Source organism: Danio rerio, chromosome 12 (assembly GCF_052040795.2).
Source record: "Danio rerio strain M-AB ecotype USA chromosome 12, GRCz13ab, whole genome shotgun sequence".
Classification (NCBI taxonomy): Eukaryota; Metazoa; Chordata; class Actinopteri; order Cypriniformes; family Danionidae; genus Danio; species Danio rerio.
The window spans coordinates 11,020,563-11,044,184 of NC_141032.1; the positions used below are offsets into that span (position 1 = coordinate 11,020,563).

The 23,622-nt window shown below is 36.1% G+C and overlaps 2 protein-coding genes and 1 non-coding gene across 13 annotated transcripts in view; 1 reads left to right on the forward strand and 2 right to left on the reverse strand.

Annotated features, from left to right (window-relative positions):
- Positions 1 to 9,413, reverse strand: part of eef2k (eukaryotic elongation factor 2 kinase) — a 28,025-nt gene extending 18,612 nt beyond the window's left edge. For 7 of the 11 annotated variants that reach the window (XR_015503382.1, XR_015503381.1, XR_015503380.1 and 4 more), the window contains exons 1-6: positions 9,165 to 9,391; positions 8,526 to 8,818; positions 5,758 to 5,814; positions 4,208 to 4,308; positions 900 to 960; positions 752 to 789 (exon numbers count right to left, since the gene is read on the reverse strand). Coding sequence is in view for 8 of the 11 variants with exons in the window: in XM_087274915.1 (XP_087131041.1) it covers positions 752 to 789; positions 900 to 960; positions 4,208 to 4,308; positions 5,758 to 5,814; positions 8,526 to 8,792 (524 nt within the window). In the remaining 3 variants the exon portion in view is untranslated. 11 annotated transcript variants of the gene reach the window in all.
- Positions 9,414 to 10,343: 930 nt separating this feature from the next.
- On the forward strand, positions 10,344 to 10,425 carry trnal-uag (transfer RNA leucine (anticodon UAG)). The gene has a single exon. It is a non-coding gene; the product is annotated as a tRNA-Leu (tRNA).
- Positions 10,426 to 11,871: 1,446 nt separating this feature from the next.
- On the reverse strand, positions 11,872 to 23,287 carry mosmob (modulator of smoothened b). Its single transcript, NM_001076661.1, is given in 3 exon segments — positions 11,872 to 12,459; positions 12,553 to 12,765; positions 22,638 to 23,287. Coding segments are annotated over 3 exon segments (504 nt in total). The 5' UTR covers positions 22,744 to 23,287; the 3' UTR covers positions 11,872 to 12,274.
- Positions 23,288 to 23,622: the final 335 nt, after the last annotated feature.

Consider the following 23,622-nt stretch of genomic DNA (forward strand, 5'->3'; position numbering starts at 1 on the left):
AGCAACCAAACGTACTTCTGGCTACATATTTCGCGATCTCCAGAAACATATATAGGGCTACATTTTCAAAATTAGCCTATGTTGCTTAAAATACAAGAGATGAGTAAGAAAAAGAAGATTCGCCATTAAAAAGAGGAACATGCTAACTACTTTTCGGTACAGGATGGTATTTAATAATGAAAAAAATTTATGCACTGTTCAAAGGCAGATTAACTAGGAGTTTTAAAACACAAAGGTGTGTGATGAGTAAAACTATTCTACACAATATGGTCTTATTCCTTTTCATTTTCTAATCAAAACTATAAAGCAAAATATTGAGTTGAAATTACGAGAGTTTTCCTGAATAAATAACAAAACGGGAGGGTGGCGAGAGATGGGTCTGAAATACGGGAGACTCCCGGGAAAAACAGGAGTGTTGGCAGGTATGCTCACACATACACTCTGCACTCTGACTACTTCAATATTGTTGATAAGCCGTGGTAAACCATTGATGAACCAATTGCAACAGGCTGTCATCACTCCAATCGGCGCAGGTTTGAGAACAAATGAATCACTGAATGAATCATATGAGAGTCGCTGGGATAATTAGGTAAAAATAAATGCACATTATAAGACAATAAAAGTGTTTTTTGACCTTTCATGCATATCAGCATGTTGTTGGAGACCTTTAAAACCAAAATATGACCTTTTTAATGTATAATAGGGACTCTAACAAAAACATTTACCAAGTCAAATTTGTTACTTTACTTACGCTCTGAAGCATTCCCTCATGGCTCCCTTTCCAAATGTCTGTAAAAACAATAATAATTTTTTCAAACATAATCTGCTGTTGCTTTCAAATAGAAACGCAGCTCACACTTTTCTAGACCATAACACAAGCAAGTATATAAACCAAATACCTGAGAGGAAACCTTGATAAATATTTCATCCTTTGCCCATTCTCCAGTAATTGCACTGTATCTAGAAAAGCAGAAACACATTTACGGATAAATCACTTTTAATGTAGTTTTCTATATCCATTCTTTCACATAATGAAAGACAAAAAACTTGTCCCACATCAGCAGAAACTGGAAACTGACCTCACAGTATGTGGCTAAGAGATTTAGAGGAGTGGATAAATAATAATAAATGCATTTAAAAATGCATTTCTATATTATAAAGGCAATAATACAAAACACACACACGCACACACTTTGTATTTGGGATAGTTTGTGAAAGAGTTAACAGAACAAATCCTGCATGAAGAGATAAGTGCTAAAGGCATACACCCAATATTTACACAAGTAAGTGTGTGCTGATTTTTTCCTTTCGTGGCCCAGAACACTGTGTACTCATCTCAACCCATCAGACACAGCTATATAATGGCACATACAGACACTGGCTGGAACTCAAGGAATATTTTAGAGGTGTGAAGTTACATCTGTTTAAAATTAGAGTCTGAAACTGGGACCTCTTGTGATTGTACCTATCTGACATTTTACAGTAGAGTCTCTTAAGTAACGTGATGATAGGTGAGATCATCTGAGGTTGATTTACACACAGGTCTCTCCGTAGTGTGTGGCATGGGGTACAAAATCAAGAATGGTAATACTAAAAAACTACATTCAAGGATAAAGGGGCGCAATGGTTAAGTGCAGTGCTGGATAGAGGCTAACTAAGTGTAGCATTCACATTTTGCATTTAGCAGACACTTTTCCCACAAATGAAAGCACTTCAAATTCAATTGTAAGTTGCCTTGGACAAGAGCATCTGCTAAATGACTAAGTGTAAATTACCAGAGAGCGACAATATATAGATGACATGTCAAGTATAATAAGTTAGTTTAGCAAGGTATTTTTTATTGATTGAGTTCTTGTAACAGTGTGTTTGTAGGGAAGTGTCAGGTGCATATGGAGAGGAAGAAAAACAAAAAAGAGTGTTTTCATTGGGTGTTTTTCTGCCTGTGTAAAGCACACTCAGGATTGCATACTGCTATCCCAGGAACATGTAGTGTTTATAAGAAAGTATCTAGTGCATATGGAGAGGAAAGCGATTTACTGAGACATGGGCTGCGTCTGAAACTGCATACTTCCATACAATACAGTGCGCTAAAATCAGCAAGCCGAGTAGTATGTCCGAATTCATAGAATTCGAAAATCAGAATTCGAGAAGTACCCGGATCATACCTGCCAACATTTGTCTCTAAAAATCCTGGAGACCGGCAGGAAGGCGGTTGGCGAGATTTAGAGACAAACAAAACGGGAGATGGATCTGAAATACGGGAGACTCCTGGGAAAAACGGCAGTGTTGGCAGGTATGATCCGGATGACCTACTACTTCCGGCGAGATTCTGAAATGCGCATTCCATGTATGCTGAGCTATCCTATGATGCCCCGCGAGACAACTCATGAATGGGAGTGAAGCAACGCAACAGACGCAGGTAGGTCACGTGATAATGACAAAATGGGGGATGTAGTACGTCCAAATTTCATTCATACTTTTCACATTCATACTGTATAGATCTGACTTTTCTAACAACCTAGTAGTACGTTTAAATTCAAATTTACTTACTGAGTAGTAGGCAGTTACGGACGCAGCCATACTTTAAAAATAGTGAAGTATCGCTATAGTTGCTGTATCTTATATCGTTTCAATCACCCTAATTTAATTCTTTTTATATTCATTCATTCATTCATGTTCCTTCGGCTTTGTCTCTATGTCAGAGGTCGCCACAACGGAATGAACTGCCAACTAATCTAGCAAATGTTTTACACAGCTGATGCCCTTCCAGCCGCAACCCGGTATTGGGAAATACCCATACACTCTCACATCCATACACACTACGGCTAATTAAGTTTATTCAATTCACCTAAAGCTCATGTGTTTGGACTGTGGGGGAAACTGGAGCACTCAGAGGAAACCCACGCCAACACGGGGAGAACATGAAAACTCCACACACAAATGCCAGCAATTGAATACACAAATCACCAATGAATAAATTGTTTCCTACACATTAGAATGTGTCTTAAATATTTGTTTTCTGAATAAAAATGACTATCGTTCTTTATTTTTTACCATAATCAAATTAGTATAACACTTGCTATTAATATATGTGAATAGACTATATGAAAAATACATAATAGAATACTAGCATAAAATTATATAGATTAACAATTAATTGGAGACATTAAAAGTCTTTATTTAATGTTGCCTGTGCAGCTGCAAAATACTAATTATTTATCATTTTAAATCTTTATACTTTGCAACTAATATTGAAACCACCACGTTTTACCCATTCGTCAACAAGACATTTACTTACAGGGTCAGAAAGTGGGTGTTGTTTAATATACATAAAGTTCTTGTTGTTTTGGCATAACATTTTTTAAATTAATTAGAATAAACTGTTCATTTTATATACAGTTGAAGTCAGAATTATTTGCCCCCCTGTTTATTTTTGTCCCTAATTTCTGTTTAACGGAGAGAAGATTTTATCAACCCATTTCTCAACATAACAGTTTTAATAACTCATCTCTAATAACTGATTTAATTTATCTTTGCCATGATGACAGTAAATAATATTTGACTAGATATTTTTCAAGACACTTCTATACAGCTTAAAGTGACATTTAAAGGATTAACTAGGCTAATTGGGTTAAGTAGACAGGTTAGGGTAATTAGCCAAGTTATTGTATAATGATGGTTTGTTTTGTAGACTATCAAAAATATATAGCTTAAAGGGGCTAAAATTTTTTACCTTAAAATGGTGTTTAAAAAATTAAAAACTGCTTTTATTCTAGCCGAAATAAAACAAATAAGACTTTCTCCAGAAGAAAAAATATTATCAGACATACTGTAAAAAATTTCCCTGCCCTATTAAACATCATTTGGGAAATATTTAAAAAGAAAAATAAACTCAAAGGGGGGCTAATAATTCTGACTTCAGCTGTGGATTATGTTTACTATGTCTTTGTTGTTATTTTTTTATTTAAGTATAAGTTATTGTCCCTCAATGTTGGGTTTGGGTTGGCCTTTTGGGTTTGGAATGAGATTAGGATGAGTAAATGGTAACATTATTTTAATTTTTGTGTAAACTAACCCTTTTAGTAACTTGGCTATAATTATTTTTTGCTGCCAGCACTGATGTAGCTTCTTACACCACAACAATAGCTTGACTGTAGCTGAAGAACAGCAGGTTTCTCCCAGCCAAACTGAGGTCTTAATGGCTCACCTGTATCGAGTGCAGCGCTCAGTCTCCATTTCCTCCAGATGAAACTCAGCCCAAGGATCTGGCATGGCTTTGGCTTTCTCAATAGCATGTTTCCAAGTTGCCTGAGCAAGAGAAATTGCGGTTTGAACAAAAATTCCACATCTGTTTGTAAGGGCTGAACAGTGAATAAAGCAGTGATCCACTCTACTGTTGTGTGCAAACAGAAAGCAGTGAAGGGGGAAAGAAGAAAGGGTTCAAAGGGAAAGATGTATGCTACAGTGAAAATCATGCAGGAAATGAAATGTATCAATAGGTGCTAAAATGATATAAAGATATCAGGATTCAGGCCCCTTTTTATTTTTATGAAATACATACATCAGCAGTTTTGGTCCTCCTGAGAAGAGGAATTAAAATAATAATTGTTGAACACAATCATATGGCAACTATTTATTTCAGTGAATAATCTGTATGAATCTGTGTGATTCTATTAATACATTTTAGTGTGATTTGCTCATCCTGCAATGAGGGTTAAGTTCAGGGGTGAGGGTCGCTGAAAAATCATGTTTAAATTTAAACAAGTTGGCCACTTTTTTGTGCCAATATGTAAAATAGTTACGTTTCCCTGTGAGATCAGGCTGGAAATGTTGCATTCCTTGACTTCTTTATCTGTTAAACAGGTATTTCAACAATAAAACTGCTGTTTCTGTGATGCCAAGCATTGTCAGTAGACACCAGGCTGGGTAAATTTCACAAATTCTTTGTTAATTCTGCAGGACCACTGAATGAGAGCTAGTACACTTTACAGTAGAGGTTTTCATCCTGATTCAAGTGTCATCTGTAAATCATTATGTGGCAGATAATTTGACACAATTTCCCAAAATAACCGGTAAACCTTAATCCAGGGGCTGAAATATTTCAACAAACTATTTATTTCCTTTTGAAAGGTCACGGCGAGACAGTGAGCCCAAACATACGTCAGACACCGGGAAAAATGTTGGCTCCAATTTACAGGGAACCCCTGATGTAAGGATACATTACCCGCATGTCACAAGACAGACATCTCCTAAAACGTCATTCACTGACACCTCTTGAATATTACATAGCAAGCTGAATACTACATATAGTGAATACTACACAGTTCAACAATAGTATCATAATTTAATTATGCATGAGCATATCTGGGCTTTAAGTTTATCAAAAATGAAAACATTTTGTCTATTTTTATAATAAATTATGTTTTAAGAATTTATATATATATATATATATATATATATATATATATATATATATATATATATATATATATATATATATATATATATATATATATGTATAATAAAATGACAAGGCCTTTTTACTTTAAAATAAAGTAAAGTGCACTGTTTATAATATAATTATAGACATGTATAAACCTTATTACACCCTGTATCTGACAAATACCCTTTGCAGCTATTGATATTGTCCTTTTTACAGAGCAAATGTGGAATGATTGAAAGGAAATATCAGATGTAAGATTTCTAAAAGGAATAGTAGAGGTGAGGGGTAGAAATTGAAATTTGCATAAAACGTACCCGGCCTTTCTCAGTTAAAGAGCCAAACCTGACGTCCTCAATGTTGTCATTTTTGTTCTGAATTGGAGGAATAAACAAACCCACTTGTTTAAACAAACAGATAATCGTATAAAAGTGCCCTGACTTCTTTACAATCATTTGTACAATATTTGAAATAAAGGAAGTGACATCGCCAGGCACTCAGCATGAGCTTGAGAACTCAATCTCCATATATGGAAGCCAAACCCACATGGAAAGAACCTATCTATATATATATATATATATATATATATATATATATATATATATATATATATATATATATATATATATATATATATATATATATATATAAAACATATATGCTTTAATATTGGTTTTGATATAGGTTTCTGATATATGTGACATATATAAAATTGCCCGTTTTCCTATAATGTATGCACATATATGGGTACATATATATTCACCTATATGTTAGTAAAACTTTTAAAATACAGCTGCTAGACAACATTATTTAAAAGAAATTTTATTCTTTTTTTACTTAATCAAATAGTACAAGAAATAAATATGGTACAAGAACAAAAATAAGAGAATAAACAACAATAAAGGAAAGAAGAAGAAAAAAAAGACTATCTTCATATAAGAAAGAATTGACCTTGCAAATGTTTCAGGAAAACGTGTAGACATCATAGCTTTCCATCTCCGCTCACTTATTTGCAATAGTTAAAATCCATAACATGCCAATTACAAGTGATACCAAATTTAAGTGGCATATACATGCGTTTTTTCCCCCACTTTTTTAATGTTAGTTCCTAGTTATTGTCTTGATAATAGAAATGATGCCTAGTCAAGGCATCATGTATGACAGTTGCCAAAGTGAGATATGAGCTATATAGGAGACATATGATGTATGAACATAAAGGGCTTATATTGAGATATGAAGACGCAATACAGGAAACCTATTTGGCCTGTATATGCACATATATGCACCTCAATATTGCATATATGTGGCATAAATACACATATATATTATCATAGATGTGCTTATATACTGCATAAAGGTTTCATATAAGCACATATTTCCTCATATAGTTTCTTTCCATGTGGCAAGGCTCAGAGAAACACCATTTTGTATAATGTACATTAGTTTACTGCTTCTTCTCATAACACTGGAAGCTTTGTGGTTAAAGAAAGACAAATTGCTTGCTAGTTCTCAGCAATCTCTTTTACAGAGTCGTCATTGTCTAAGTGCACATAAACAGGATGAGGACACTCATGGGTTACCACCAAACTACCATTATGAACGGGACATCCCAGTTCAGGATGACTGGTTAATAGAGAGTTACTTTGATGCTATGTATGCATCTATGATGTATAATATTGCTACTTTTTACACCACTGCTACATAGTTTATTAATACAATATGCTTGACAGTATTCATTATGCAATGATGAATGTTTTTGAACACATTACAATAAGAAACACATGCACAGTTACTATTGTTATTCCTATTATATGTGTTGTGAATGTGTTTGAAAATCTAACGTTAGGAGTGCTTCAATTACTTGTAGGCTACACTGATGTCACATGTAGGCATGGGCCGGTATAAGATTCTGACGGTATGATAACCTTGGATAAAAATATCATGGTATTGTGATTACTGCTCTTAACATTTTGGGAAACATTTAAAATATTTTGGAATAGTAAACATATCAGGATAAATAGATCAAATAAATTATTGACTTTTGCTGTCTTCATGTGTTTTACAAACACAGATTTATTTACCATTCAAACAGCAATTTTGGATATCTTTTCTGCTGGAGACACTGTTGTCTTAAAATAAACAAGATATTAAAGTAATATATATATATATATATATATATATATATATATATATATATATATATATATATATATATATATATATATATATATATATATATAAATAAAAAACAAACAAATAAATAAATAAATAAATCGTACACATACCTTAGGAACGGCATTACCGAAAATGTTGGCAGTTTAAAACCTTGACTTATCCGCGGTATACCTTAAAAACGGTTATGGTCCCATGCCTTGTCACATGACAGTAAGACTCATTTATATGTGTAATTTTGATCAAATCAAGTGTATAAAGTAGTTGCTTTTTTCAAAAAGGTCATGCATGTTTCATGTTCACAAAAATGTTATACACTTGACAACAACCCTAAACAAAAAAAAATAGCATTGGTGGTGTGCTGGTCCAAAAATAGCCTTTGTTTACATGCCTGAGACAATGTTTTTTTCAAGCAAAGACACTACTGCAATTGCTTAATAACATTGTAATGGAAGAGTGTGCACTTAAAGGGATAGTTCACACAAAAATGAACATTTCTCAATGTTTTCTCACCCTCAGGTGGTTCCAATCCTTTATGCATTTGTAAACAAGAAAGCTAGAAACCTGCAAACGTTGACACCCAGAGCATTTGTTTACCTACTGTGGCTGTCAATGGCTACAGGTTTGCAGGTTGTTGTTTTGTTTTTTTTTTTCAAAATATGTCTTTTAGTTTTAATAAAAATAATTCAACAAAGTTTGGATTCACCTGAGGGTGAGTAAAATGTGAGTACATTTTCATTTTTGGGTGAACTATTCCCTTATTTGTTGTTATTATAATGTAGTAACAGTTTAATAAGCAATAGGGCAATGGAACGTAAATTATAAGACGTATTTAAACTGTAGGACAACTATTCTCCTTTACAGCTTACAAATAAAGTGTTATGTAACGGTAGATTAAGCAGGAAAGACCCACCTTGTACGTGAATGAGTTTTTGGGGAGTGAATTGGAAAGCTGCTGGTTATGAGCGAGGTTCTTTGGGAATTCACAAAAGCCTTTGGTTGGGCTTATGATGTCGTCGGTGATGGGACAGATACGGAGGTCATCTTCATCTTCTTCGTCATCATCATCACTCGCATTAGAGTTTTGAAAACAGACTCTGTTCTTAACACATCTATTCCTCGAGCCATCGCGAGCACTGCCCACCTCCTCCATGCTAAACATGAGCTCCTCTTCAGCCATGATGCCCCGCTGTGTTGTCACCAAAACTACAAACAAGCAGAAGTGTCAAAATCTGTACGAGCATGAATGAGTTGAGCTCATTTCGGATGAGACGAGAAACGATGGATCAAACACAGGTTGATAAGAAGTGTTTACAAATACTAGCCTATTATTAGTCTGTTCCTGCTCGTGCATTTAATTAAATCGTAAACTATTCGTTAATACGTCAGTTTGCTATGACTAAAACATTGTATTATCTTAAAATCACGATTATTAAACTTTGATTTATTTTGTTGCACAATAACGAAAAGCAATTAACATAGCATAAACCAATACATATACAAAAAAGTATAAACAAGAGCACAATAATAAGCAAAGGAGCATGTCACATACCTCAACGTCAGAATGAAAACATGTGCTAGATTGAAGGCATAACGACAGCAGACGACGGCTGTTTTCGCTTATCTCGAATCTTCCTCACACCCTTTTAAAAAGGAAGCAAATTCAGCGATGAATTGCGCGTTTGGACGGAAGTTTGAGCTGTGGTTGTGTCTCAAGCACTCCGGACAGTGACAGCTTTACTGCGCCTCTGCAGAAATGAGCACTACGTGTCTTTGACTGCGAGTAAATGTTCCCTTCCTTGTGTTGATTCCTCCAGCCCCACATGCCTCTGGACAACGACAAAGCTGCATTTTTAGCCCCCTAGTGGGCTGCCAAAGCCATACATTTATGTAGTTTTGTTTATTTCATTCAATGAAATGATTGGTATCTGAGTATATAAAAACACTAAACTAACATGGCTATTTAAAACGCACCAAACAGTTTTGCATAAAGCAAATAAGGTCAAATTGTTTTTCGAAGTGACCCGTTTGTCACAGTCAGTCACATGGCCTTTTATGGGGGAGCTCCTGTTGTTAATCCATCACACTCTACAATATCTACTATGGGAAGGATGTGGCTCATGAATATTAGTTAGGTTTTCTGGCTGCTATTTAAATATTCATAAGCCAAGCCTTCAAATCCTCCACATTCCAAATCATATAGGCTCCCTTAGGTGGGCGAAGTAGGCAAGCGTCATTACTACGTCATTAATATTCATGAGAGGACCCATAGCCATAGTAGACTGGGATATTCGTGGGGCGGGGCGAGCGTCCTCGCAGATGTGGACTAACTGCACGTAGCCTCTATGAAAAGAACAGCACTGCCTATCCGACGGGGTGCGCAAACCGAGGATATGTCCGTGTTCTTGGTTTTCAATTTATTGCCAATGTCAGCTTCAGCCAGCGTGACGCTTAAGTTACAGTTTACGCTCGTTTTGTTCGTTGATAACATGCGTAAGGTTATCGAACTGGGTTTGTTTACTGTACGTCGTAAATAGTAGTTCACGTTAACGCTTCACTACTAAACATCTAAATAACACAGATTTAAAGAATTCAAAACCCGAATTTGTAGATTTACATAATTAAAACCTGAATTTGCAATATATAAAGTGCATACGTTTGCAAATTATTCGCGGCTGTGTGATTTTTTAATTAGGCTTATATAGCCAATATTTCATTGCATTAGTCTTGTGGTAGCGTGGCCGAGTGGTCTAAGGCGCTGGATTTAGGCTCCAGTCATTTCGATGGCGTGGGTTCGAATCCCACCGCTGCCAATAATTTATTGTTTTTTCTATAAAATAAAATCTTTCACGGAGCTGTAGTAACTCACACATTAATCCAATGCTGAACGCATATAAAGATGTAAACATTTAAGGACTATAAACTGCAGTGGACATCGTGGAATTTGTCATTTTTATTATTATCATATGTATCTATTTCCTAAAATGAGTCTCATTTAATTCTTATACAATTACTATATATGCAATGCTGTATTCCAAAGGGCTTATCACACTACACCTAATGTAATGATAAAATAAAAATAAATGTCACAACTTACTCTGTTTGTCACTCTTGGAGAGAAAAATTAATCTGTGACTTCAGACAAATTGTTTGTCCCCCCTAGTAATATTTAATCTAAATCTTTTTTTTCTTTTGTGGTAGAAAAATGGCCCTTTGTCAGATTGGGCAGAATATCTGTAACCACTACTCTAAACAATCAATCTGCTTTGAACAAAATGTGAAGAAGCTTCTTTTCAATATCCTGTTTCAGCAGGAAATATGCCACAATGCGCTAAAGTAGGTAGGAACATCCAGTTCATGGGAATAAAAGGGGTGTATTTCAAATGGCATACATTGACCTCAGAAAGACACTTAGGGGTGAAAACAATCATGGCCGGCATATTTAAGTGTTCCAAACCAAAGTGCCAAAATACCTTCAGAATGAAGGACTTTAAAGGATACAACTAATGGACACTTCAGACCACTATTATCCTTTGAATTTGATTTAAGTCAAACACTGCATTCCACTTGGAAGGACTCCTCCCTGTTATGGCTTAATGCTTTGCAGCAAACAATCAAGTGATTCAGATGCTCACACACTTAAGGTGCTTTCACAGCGTGTTGTAATTACATAGAAATTGTAAAGAGAATTTATGACACAAACACTTCTTTACCCTCCATTAATCATTAAAAGGACGCTCCACATTTTTGGAAACGGGCTCATTTTACAACTCCCCTAGAGTTAAACAGTTAAGCTTAATCATTTTCGAATGCATTCAGCGTATCTCCTGGTATAGCGGGAACACTTTTAGCTTATCTTAGCTTAGCATAAATCACTTAACCAGATTAGACAAGATTGTGCAAGTTTTATTTAGTTTAGTGGCATTGTTTAGGTTCTGTGCCTTCAATATGGTCAACTGATGACACGTTGTGAATAGGCTCTAAACCAGGGGTCACTAATCTCGGTCCTGGAGGGCCCGTGTACTTGCAGGGTTTAGGTCCAACTTGCCTTAACACACCTGCCTGGGTGTTTCAAGTATAACTAGTAAGACCTTGATTATCTTGTTCAGCTGTGTTTGATTAGGGTTGGAGCTAAAATCTGCAGGACACCGGCCCTACAGGAACAAGTTTGGTGATCCTTGCTCTAAACACAGAACATGCTAGGTTAGCAAGTCCATATCATTGCCAATGTGGATATGATGTGACCAGGTTTTCTTTTCTTCATGCAACAATTAATGTACAGCCTAATTTAAAAAGGTAAAATTAATTTTAAAAAATCTAATCCAAGGAATATTTAATCTCGATATATTTATTTGGTTAACAGCCCTGTCCTAAACATGATGATGTACTAACAGCTGGTCATTATTGAGGAATAACTCCCTTTGGATGACACAAGGGTAATTTATTTAGCATTAACAACTAGCTGACTGTTCGTTATCACTTATAAAGATCTTTTAATGACCACAATATCATTCTAACATATATCGAGACCCACAAAATCACCTTTTGGTGTCTCAAGTTGTCCCTTTTTCTCTTTCACCGGTTTAAACACAATGACATTTAAATAAAAAATAATAATAATTCAAATATGCAGCATTTTTTAAATCTAAAAATGTAGATTTGTCAGCCAGGCAGGCACACTTTACCTGCAAAAAGAAGTCCAACTATTGTAAAAAATATTGATAAAACAAACAGTACATATGAGGACCCAACAACAGTATTATTGGGTAATTTGTAAGGTTGTCCTCCAACTTGATTGATATAAAACCCAACTGGAAATATGAGAGCGGCCATGCAGAAGAGGACCACTGCAAATAAATAAATAACAAACAAAACAACATCAGGTCAGTAAAACAATAAACAGATTTGGATTTTTTGAGCATATCAGATGATCAACCTACTTCCCATGAAGGCAATCCAGCGGGCATACTTTGTTGCCTCTCGCCGCCAGTGGGAGATCACAAGCAGGCCACATGTGATGGTGAGCGATACGATGCCCAAGATAATAAAGAACAGGGTTGTGACCCATTCTGGAGGAAGGCTTGGGGAGATACATATCCTGTTTCGACCATGGATGGTCTGGCATTGCTTGACTAGACCCACAGTCAGAGCCCCTAGATGCAAAACACATGAAAATAAAAACAAACAAACAATTTGGTCTTTATATAGAACAACATAAAACTAGAAGACACTATCCATACAGCAGAGGTGTCCAAACTTGTTCCTGGAGGGCCGGTGTCCTGAAGAGTTTAGCTTCAACCCCAATCAAACACACCTGAATCAGCTAATAAAGCTCTTACTAGATACTAGAAACTTCCTGGCAGGTGTGTTAAAGCAAGTTGGAGCTAAACTCAGCAGGACACCATGGCCGCTCTCATATTTCCAGGAATGACCTGGGTGAGAAAATAATAACAGAAGTTTAATTTAAAGCCCACATGAAATCAAAACTACCCAGATTGATTTTGTTAGCTCACATTGGTAAACAACTAATCTGTGCATGTCATTAAAAACGGTTTGCTCTTGTAATGTAAAGTTTAAATCTGATAATGCACTTCTTATTTCCTAGACATGGGTTGCGTAAAAACGTGCTGAATAAGTTGGCGGTTCATTCCGCTTTGGCGACCCCGAATTAATAAAGGGACTAAGCCAAAAAGAAAATGAATGAATGAATAAATGAATGCACTTCCTATTTGTTTTCTGATAAATTGTCAGATCTATTTTACATCTGTTTTTTTATTTCATATTTAATTTTCCTAGAAATTGTGTCATAATACAATAAAAAAGGTCCCAGCTTCTGGTTCATGTAAACTTTAATGTCCTGTTCCCAAAAGCAGTGGTTCCCCAAAAATCTGAATGGTTGCACGACAATAAGGGAGAGTAATGTAATGTATTTTTTATTTAATGCCATGTCAGCAACCAAGGCTATTTTCATGGCAGAATTCTTTCAACAATAAATATACAATTTAAAAAATCAACAAACAAAAGTAAAACATGAATTAAATAAGATTTTTTGAGTTAATACATGATAAAAAATTCTAAAATCTTTTCCGGTTTCACTTTGTTAAAAATGTCCTTAAAAGAGTTCATTTCATAAAAAAGTCTTCTGGAATCAGTAAAAGCAGGACAGTCCAGTAAAATGTTTTTTTTAAGTAAGAGGCGTTTTGCAAAACAAACACTGAGTAGGGTTTCACCTTGGAGCAAAAAACCATAGCTGCGTCCCAAATGGCACACTATACACTATGCACTCATGCACTATGTACTTATGCACTTACACACTCAACAGGATAGTATATGTATGTAGTGTCGTCCCAAATGGCACACTAATGTTTTTTTACTAAGCGGAAATTCGAGCCGTTTCCCTGATGACGTTTGACGGTTGCCAAATCCGTGAAATAAACAACCGAATTATCAAATAATACCTGCCGTAAGTACTGCCGTATTCACCATCGGGAGGCGCTATAATCACTCTCGTAGGAGAATTTTGCTTTCACCATCCACAATAAATAAAGTTATTCAACATGTGCGTCCGATTGCTCCCCCCTTTTCGCTAGGTAAGCAAACCTGCGTTCGTTGAGTGCGTGAAGTGTCCATCATTACACACTTCATTTTAGCGGCTGAATGAGTGCATCATCCTGGTAATTAAAGTGCACTTATTTTTTTTTAGAATTTTCAGTGTGAACACACTAGCTGCGTCCCAAATCGCATACTTATGCACTATTCTACGCCATTTTGTAGTATAAATAGTGTGAGTAGTGTGTTCACACTGAAAACTCTAAAAATAATAAGTGCACTTTAATTACCCGGATGATGCACTCATTCAGCCGCTAAAAAGAAGTGTGTAAAGATGGACACTTCACGCACTCAACGACCGCAGGTTTGCTTACGTAGCGGAAGGGGCGGAGCTATCAGACGCACAAGTTGAATAACTTTATTTATTTTGGATGGTGAAAGCAAAATTCTCCTACGAGAGTGATTTTAGCGCCTCCCGATGGTAAATGCGGCAATACTCACAGCAGGTATTATCTGATAATTCGGTCGTTTATTTCACTGATTTGGCGACCGTCAAACGTCATCAGGGAAACGGCTTGACTTTCCGCTTAGTAAAAACACATTAGTGTGTCATTTGGGATGACACTACATACATATACTATCCTGTTGAGTGTGTAAGTGCATAAGTACATAGTGCATGAGTGCATAGTGTATAGTGTGCCATTTGGGACGCAGCTACTACTTACACTATTCATACTACAAAATGGCGTAGAATAGTGCATAAGTATGCGATTTGGGACGCAACTCATGTGTTATTCTCGTATGCCCAATACGACATCTGGTAAAAACTACTTGATCAAATCGATTCTTAAAATGTCTTAAAATTCTGTGTGAAATTTCAGGGTGGATTTCATGTAATTTATTGTTACAATGAGGGAGAGAGAATTTCCTAAATTAATAGTTAACAGTTAAATTTAAAAAAGCAACATGCAAATGAAACGCCATCATCTACTCAGATCTAATGATTTTTTCTTCCACTGACTCCTGGGGTCACAACACAGCAATAGCATCAGTTGCAGCAGATAAATCTTATGGCACCACGTTAAAATTTTCAAAAAGTTTTCGCCACTCACATACATTAAATTCTAAATAAGGTCACGACTGAACATGTAGGACCTTCTGCGAGTGGGGGTCTCCAATATTAAACCAAGAATGGATTTGGTGTGCTCCAATATTGTTCTCATACAACTCATTGGGCTCTATTTGAACTATCTAGGCACAAAATCGAAATTAAAAGCAAGTAAGGGTTTGTCTGAATCCACTTTTGCTATTTTAAGGATGGCAAATATGGTTTGTGCCACAGAACATGGTCTAACAGGGTTGTGCTTATTCTCCTAATGAGTTATGTGTGTGTTTTGAGTATAACGTGCAATGTGTTCGCGTTTAAGGCGCACAACTAACATGCTCTGCGTTGGACTATTGCACAGTCTATTTTAGTTCCTCAAAATAGCAACGCGCCAACACACCTCCTTTAGACACCTGAACACCCATGAGTCCACAAAGCGGCGCAAATGGATTCGCTATTTAAACAATGTGGCACAAAGAGAAAAATTAGGGTTGCCTTGGTCTGAAAATAGCAACACAGCACGCCAAACACGTCTTACGCCTTATTGCACCGGGTGTATGATAGGGCCCATTAGGTGAAGTTAATTTATTCATTCATTCATTTTCGGCTTAGTCCCTTTATCAATCTGGGGGTTGTCCCAGCGGAATGAACCGCCAACTTATCCAGCCTATGTTATACGCTCTGGATGACCTTCCAGTTGCAACCCATCACTGGGAAACACCCATACAGACTCATTCACTATGGTCAATTTCAGCTTACTCAATTCACCTATACCACATGTCTTCGGACTTGTCAAGAAAACCCATGCGATCACGGGGAGAACATGCAAACTCCACACTGAAATGTCAACTGACCCAGCCGAGGTTTGAACCAGTGATCTTCTTACTGTGAAGTGGCACCCAGGTGAAGTTAATGTTTAAATTAATGTATAAATTACTATAAAAATGATATGGTTTTTAGTCTGTGGCATTTTTTGTGCTGTCAACATGATTGTGTTTATATAGGTCAATTGGTATGTGTTTGTGTGTGTGTGCTGTTGCACAACGTTTGTATATTTATAACCACCTCAGAGGATAGCGGGGGTCACGGGTCACTGGCATTGTTATTTTGGGGGTCATGGGCAGAGATGTTTGCTACCCTAAAATATTTACAAACTGTCATGGTGATACTATATCAGTTACAGTCCTAAACTAGGCTCAGTTTAGAGCTTTAACCATAATGCTACATCATCACCAGTGTTGGGTGTGATTAATTACAATGTAACTACATATTCTAATTTAATTACTGTACTTATAAACTGAAATGTTTTTTAAATAAATATTTTTTGGCTATTCCTTATGAACTATTAAAATGTTTAAATAAAGCTAAAAGACATTGTTTGACTTAAATTTTAAAAATTCAGACAGATAATCTGTATTGTCTATATCAGGGGTCGGCAACCCAAAATGTTGAAAGAGCCTTATTGGACCAAAAAAAACAAAAAACAAATATGTTTAAAGCCGCAAAAAATGTAAAGCCTTATATAAGCCTTATAATGAAGGAAACACATGCTGTATGTGTATATATAGTAGCTATATTAGCCTACTATAAAAATGACTAAGTTGGCTACAAATACATAATGAGCCTTCATGATTAAATAGCCACTGAAATCAAGTGGTTGGTCACCATCTGTGAACGGCTTTCCATGCTTTATTATCTCCCGGTTTGTTTACAACAGCCACCTGCCTGGCATCCCGCCCTGCTGATAGAAACCTGTGTCGCAGGCTATGACGCAAATCTTCGTTGACAGAAATGTTGAAATTAAATATTAACTCTACACACTTTTACAGCATTTGAAAACGTTAAAAATGTTTGTCTTCCTATAGAAATCACATTAAAACAAAAATATATACTAACCTTCCCCATCTTTTTGAACATTTTTGAAAAAGCTTCAGGGAGCCACAAGGGCAGCGCTAAAGAGCCGCAGGTTGCTGACCCCTGGTCTATATGCATTAAGATTAAGATTTTAACCCCTTAGCCCATTTTTTGGGGTTCCTGAGCATTTTATCTGAGTGGAAGATTGTCATCCAATCAAATGGTGGTAAGGCTCACCATGATGTAATTAGAAAAAAATACACTACACTGAGGAGCAGCGTGAAGACACAGACAAAAGCCACATTTACAATGTTTTTACATTTTTTTTTTTTACATGTTGGCCAATATTTCATAGATTGTATGTAAAAAGAAAATATTTTTTTAAAAGGTAAAGAAGTTTAAAATCTTTTGTAACGTCGCCAAGCTTTACATTTTTTCAAACGTCTGTCTATTAGGATGGACAATGGGTTCAAAATATGTTACTGAAATTTAATCTCCATTAATGCTGATTGAACTTTTATATAAAAAGACTATACTGATGTAATAATTCATTGCTGAAACAATTTCATATGCGAGTATACACAGGTCTTGAAGTTTTTGAACATAAAGCAGATTAGAGATGAGTTATCAGTTATTAGAGAGGAGTTATTAAAACTACTATAGAAATGTGTTGGAAAAATCTCTCCATTAAACAAAAATTGGGGGGAAAAATAAACGGGGGGGCTAATAATTCTGACTTCAACTGTATATACTTAAAAGGTGTTGAATCTTTATTATTATTATTTGGTCTCATTATAGGAGCCTCAAGAACTGTGAAAACATACTTTTACATTTTTTTTTAAATTAGACATAATTCAGGTCTGTAGGGGTTAAGTCTCGAGTCAAATAACTAAATTCTTGAGTAACTAAATTACTATTTGGACATAGTAACTTTTGAAGTAAATTACTCAACACTGACCACCACTAAAGGTGAAATATAAAAAATTCAAGAACAATTTGAATGTGATGATTGAATAATTCCTTCCTGGATAAAAAGTGTCTCATCATCAAATATTCAGAATTCCACACTAAATGGTGTTATTTATCTTAAGCTGTGGAAAGTGAGAGTAAGTACTACAAGAATAAGTATTATACAACACACTTCCACAAATGTACAAACAATGGATCGAAATATACCTCAAATCATTGCGCCTTTGAATGTTTTGTGACCCTGGACATCAGAAAACCTTTAGCTTTTTCAAAGGTATTTTTGATCAAATAGAAATATGTATATAGCAAAATAGGATGACATTCTGAAAGCTTTTCCTTATCTCTAAATAATTTCAAATAATTGAAGGCTAATTAGTTTTTTATTCTGGGGGAAATTTACACAAACTGTATTCAAAAGCCTGATTTATCATACTTGTTTCTCACATTTGCTTTTGTCTAGAATGTGTTCGTTTACACAGAGGGAGTTATTCTAATGCTTTCTTTACTTGGTAAACCAAAATGTCATATGCATCTAATGTCATCAGAATGTTTTCTTTATGAAGGTCTGCTGGGCTATAAACACTACCAAAGCCAGTTTTACCGTGGGAAACTCCACTAATGGACATTACACAGGATATCCTGTTTTTTCCCTACACATCTTTAGAGTGAGGCCATAAAGAACTCAGTCATACCCCTTGAATCAACATCGACCACCAGTCTTGTCAATGTAGTGCACACTTCTTAGGTAAATATTTAGTTTGAGTTTTATTAAAGTAGTAAATAACACAGTTGCATTGGAAATTAGTGTTAATTCATCTATAGTTGAGTTTGTTTTTTTGAGTTTATGTCTATCTTTTTAATGTCTATGACTAGATAGATAGACATACAGAGAGTTTATCAAAGAAAATTTATAGATAGATTGACACAGATGGAATAATATGTATCAATATAGACAGACGGTTTTATCAAAAAAATGTATAGATAGATACAGTCTTATGCAAAAGTTTAACCAGCCCTGATCATTTTCATCATTGCAAGCCATAGCCTGCTGGCCTTTCAAATCAGGGATTTCATTTGGACATATTTTATACCCTAGGAAAAAAGCATTACAGTTCTGACATAACTTTTATTTAATCAACAAATGCTATGCAATTTAAGTCTTAACAAAAATATACAGATGCAAAGATTTGGCCACCCCAACAGAACAATGACATCAATCTTTTGTACAGCCACCTTCCTGCTGTAATAACAGCCTGTAGACACTTCTTATGGACAAGCATAGGTCCTTGAATTGTTACTGAAGGCATTTTGGGCCATTCTTCCTAGCAAAATTTCTCCAGATCAGTCAGGTTTAATCGGTACCCAGCATGAATGGTCTTTTTTTTAAATCAATCCATAGATTTTCAATGATGTTTAAGTCTAAGGCCATTCTAGAACATTGTATCATGTCTGAGCATGAGTTCCTTGGTAGAGCTGGAACTGTGCTTTGGGTCATTGTCCTGCTGAAACATCCAACCCTGCCATAACTTTGGCCTCTTGACTGATTCTTGAGCATTGTTCTTCAGAATCTGCTGATACTGGGTGGAATCCATGCAACCATCAACTCTGACAAGGTTTCCACTTTCCAGTACCTGAGCTTGCCACAAATCCACACAGCAAGTTGGACCCTCCTCCGTATTTTACAATAGGGAGCAGGTTTTTCTTCTGGAATGCTAAGTTCTTTTTTATCATGCAAAGCATCTATGGTTGTGGCATTTGTCCACATTGTTTTCCAAAATGATCCAGGCTTGTCCAGATGAGCCTTTGTATACCTCAAACAACTCTTCCTTGGCAGAATGCACAAAAGTTTCTTCAGCATCTCCCTTCCATTGAGCTGTTTTTTTGTAAAGAGTGCACTAAACTATAAATTGATATACAATGACATTTTTAGCAGCAAAATGTTCCTGGAGCTCTTTGGAGGTGGTCTGTGGTTTGTCTGTGACCCATCTAACCATTCTTCCCATTTGTTTTTCAGATATTTGTCTTGGTCTAGCACATCTTTTTCTCACTCACAAGAACTGTTTCTGTGGCCTTCCATTTTCTTACTAAATTTCTGACTATGGAGATAGACTTTAAACCTTTGTGATAGCTCTTTACATCCTTCTTCCAATTCATGTTGGTGATTTACCCTAGTTTTTAGGTCATTATAAAGTTTTTTAAGGTTCCCATGTTGCAATTTCCGGTTCACAACAAGGAGAAGCACAACTAGCAATTAGCTATCTTAAATATTCTTTTCATGATTGGCTGCACCTGTGTAAGGATTGATAAGGTTCAGAGAGTCATGCTGCAGTCACACTAGGGTTTGAGCTTGCGAAATTCTATAGTACGGTGCTGCGAAAAGGGACGGAATTAAACAAGATGATTTGACATTTAAACAAGCAAGTGACTGCTCGTTTTAAATTTCTGTGCAGAGAGGTCATGTTTTGGTCGTCGATTGGTCTCACGCAATCATGTGATGCGATTTCACAGGTCAGAGTTCACCAAGCTTCAAATTTCCAACGCAGCGAAGAGCGAACTGCGAAACTTGTCGCAGGAGCTTGCGTTTCCAGTCTGATGCATTTGAGTGCATGTGAATTGAGGTCTATGGGGAGAAAGGTGTAGTGACTGCAGCGTCACTCAAATCAGTTTGTGTTGTGATCAATCAGCAAGTGACTGCAATTTTTGAAATTCTCACAAATAATTGTACAAATCTCAACACTGCTACACTATATGCATTTCTGTCTGAAAAACATGACATTATCTAGCTTTCACTAGAAACCGAATGGCATTTCACTGTGATCTTCTCTTATAAAGAAAGAGCACATAACTATGCTGCCACAGAGGGGTGCCCAAATTTTTGCATAAAACGATAGATAGATGGATGGTTGGATGGATGGATTCATGGATAGATAGATAGATAGATACAGACAGATGATGGATGGATGGATGGATGGATGGATGGATGGATAGATAGTTTAATTGATTGGTTGATTGATTGATTGGTCGATGGATGTATTTATGGATGGATGGATGGATGGATGGATGGCTTCTGGCACAGATAGATAGATAGACAGACAGATAAGTGGATAGATGGACAGACAGAAAGACTGATTGTTTAATTGATAGATAGATAGATAGATAGATAGATAGATAGATAGATAGATAGATAGATAGATAGATAGATAGATAGATAGATAGATAGATAGATAGATAGATAGATAGATGGATAGATAGATAGATGGATAGATAGATGGATGGATGGATGGATGGATGGACAGACAGACTGATTGTTTAATTGATTGGTTGTTGATAGATAGATAGATAGATGGATGGATGGATGGATGGATGGATGGATGGATGGATGGATGGATAAACAGACAGACTGATTGTTTAATTGATTGGTTGTAGATAGATAGATAGATAGATAGATAGATGGATGGATGGATGGATGGATGGATGGATGGATGGATGGACAGACAGACTGATTGTTTAATTGATTGGTTGTTGATAGATAGATAGATAGATGGATGGATGGATGGATGGATGGATGGATGGATGGATGGATGGATAAACAGACAGACTGATTGTTTAATTGATTGGTTGTAGATAGATAGATAGATAGATAGATAGATGGATGGATGGATGGATGGATGGATGGATGGATGGATGGATGGATGGATGGATGGATAGACAGACAGACTGATTGTTTAATTGATTGGTTGTTGATAGATAGATAGATAGATAGATAGATAGATAGATAGATAGATAGATAGATAGATAGATAGATGTAAAGGTTTTCTTCACTCAATGAGTACTGTACTTTTTTGTTCTCTGCTGCATCTGTTGAACAAAACAGTAACAACTGGTGGTGAACATCTGTTCTGAGACGTTTTGTAGAACAGGATCCTCATATTAAATAGGAAAACAAAAACGGAATGACAGAACAAAATGCTTCTCCTTAACAAAACGAACATTTGCAGACCCTGCTGAAGCCCAAAAATCTGTTAAAAGTCAGAATAAAATATTGGGGGATCTAATGTAAGACCATCTGCATCGACAGCAATCTATTAATATGATTCCCACATTTTCATAACAGGGCAATTTTCCAACTAATTAACTGCTGTGAAGCTCTCATCCCTCTGGAAGGCAATTCCCAACAGACTTCATTAATACAGCAACAAACACACTGAATAATCAACAACACATTTCCCTTAAAAGCATTCTCACTAATGCAAAACATCTAATGACTGGCTGTTTATGGCTAATGTCAGAAGCTTTTATATATTTTCATGTTTTACCCATGAATGGTTGTAGAGAACAGAAATGACCATGCTATCTTGACCTGAAAAGCTGTGAAAGTAAATTGTGCATTTATAGATGTATTTGAGTAAGATTGTTCGTATGGATTAAAAGGATGGATGTGTTGTAGACATGATTTTAGGCTCAATAGTTACAAAACACTTCACATGCAGATACACGTGTGCTTTACCTGTAGAGTGACATGGTAATTGATTGAACGAAGTTTCTTACCCTCTTGACCTCCTGTATTGATCCAGTCTGGATTTGCGATACTTGCAATAGCAAAAATATCAGCTGCAAGAAAGAGACATCCTGAAATAATGGTGAGTTTATCCATTTTCACACTTCAGTCAGTGAACTACATGAGTTGAGGTCTGTTATTATTAGATGTTTGGGACTGTGTAAGATTGATGTATCTTTCACTCCCTCTTTTAGAGGGAAACTCATGAAGAAACTCAGTTCATCACAGCAGTATCTAGAAGATAATATCTGAGGATTATGATGCAAACAGCAGGAGAATGACATTCAGCATAGAACATCATCCCATTATGAAGCGTCATCCCTCGCGTACTCCACTGACAACAGCCTGCATTTTAACATCGCTGTAGAAAATCCCAAGTATTACGAGGTTACATCCATGCTGGATCTTCCTTCTTGATTTGTGGATATCATTGAAAAGGGAAAGACTCCACAACGAAGTGTCTTTTCTCACGTCAGTGTCGCGTGCGCTGATAAACGTCGTGCTTCATCGACAAGTGCCGTTGTCCTTCTTGTGTTCACACTCTTCCGCGTTTTAGTTTAAACTAATTTCGCGTAAAATAGCGTCCGAGAAGCTTTCAAAACACAACCCTGCTCGCGAGATGTTTTCCCTTTGTAAGGAATAACGGAGGGGGCAGGAGAACATGACGCAACGTGTGACGTCACCCGCCAGATTTTGACAGTTTTCTGTGTACTCTCGTTGAAAACGTATGTGGACAAAAACAACTTTCAGAAGTTTCTAGGAGTACAAATATCTAGAATAATAAGTTATAATTTTTTTTTTGTAAATGCAGTGAGTGTTCAAATTGGACAACTCATGAACACTTAAGAAGTAATGCAGTGTTCATCGGCTAAAAATCGATGCTTCAGTTCCCAGCAATTCATCGCCATGCTAGTTAAACAGCACTTTAAACTTTTTCAAAATTGTGCTACTTATTTTAAATTTTAAACAGGTGAT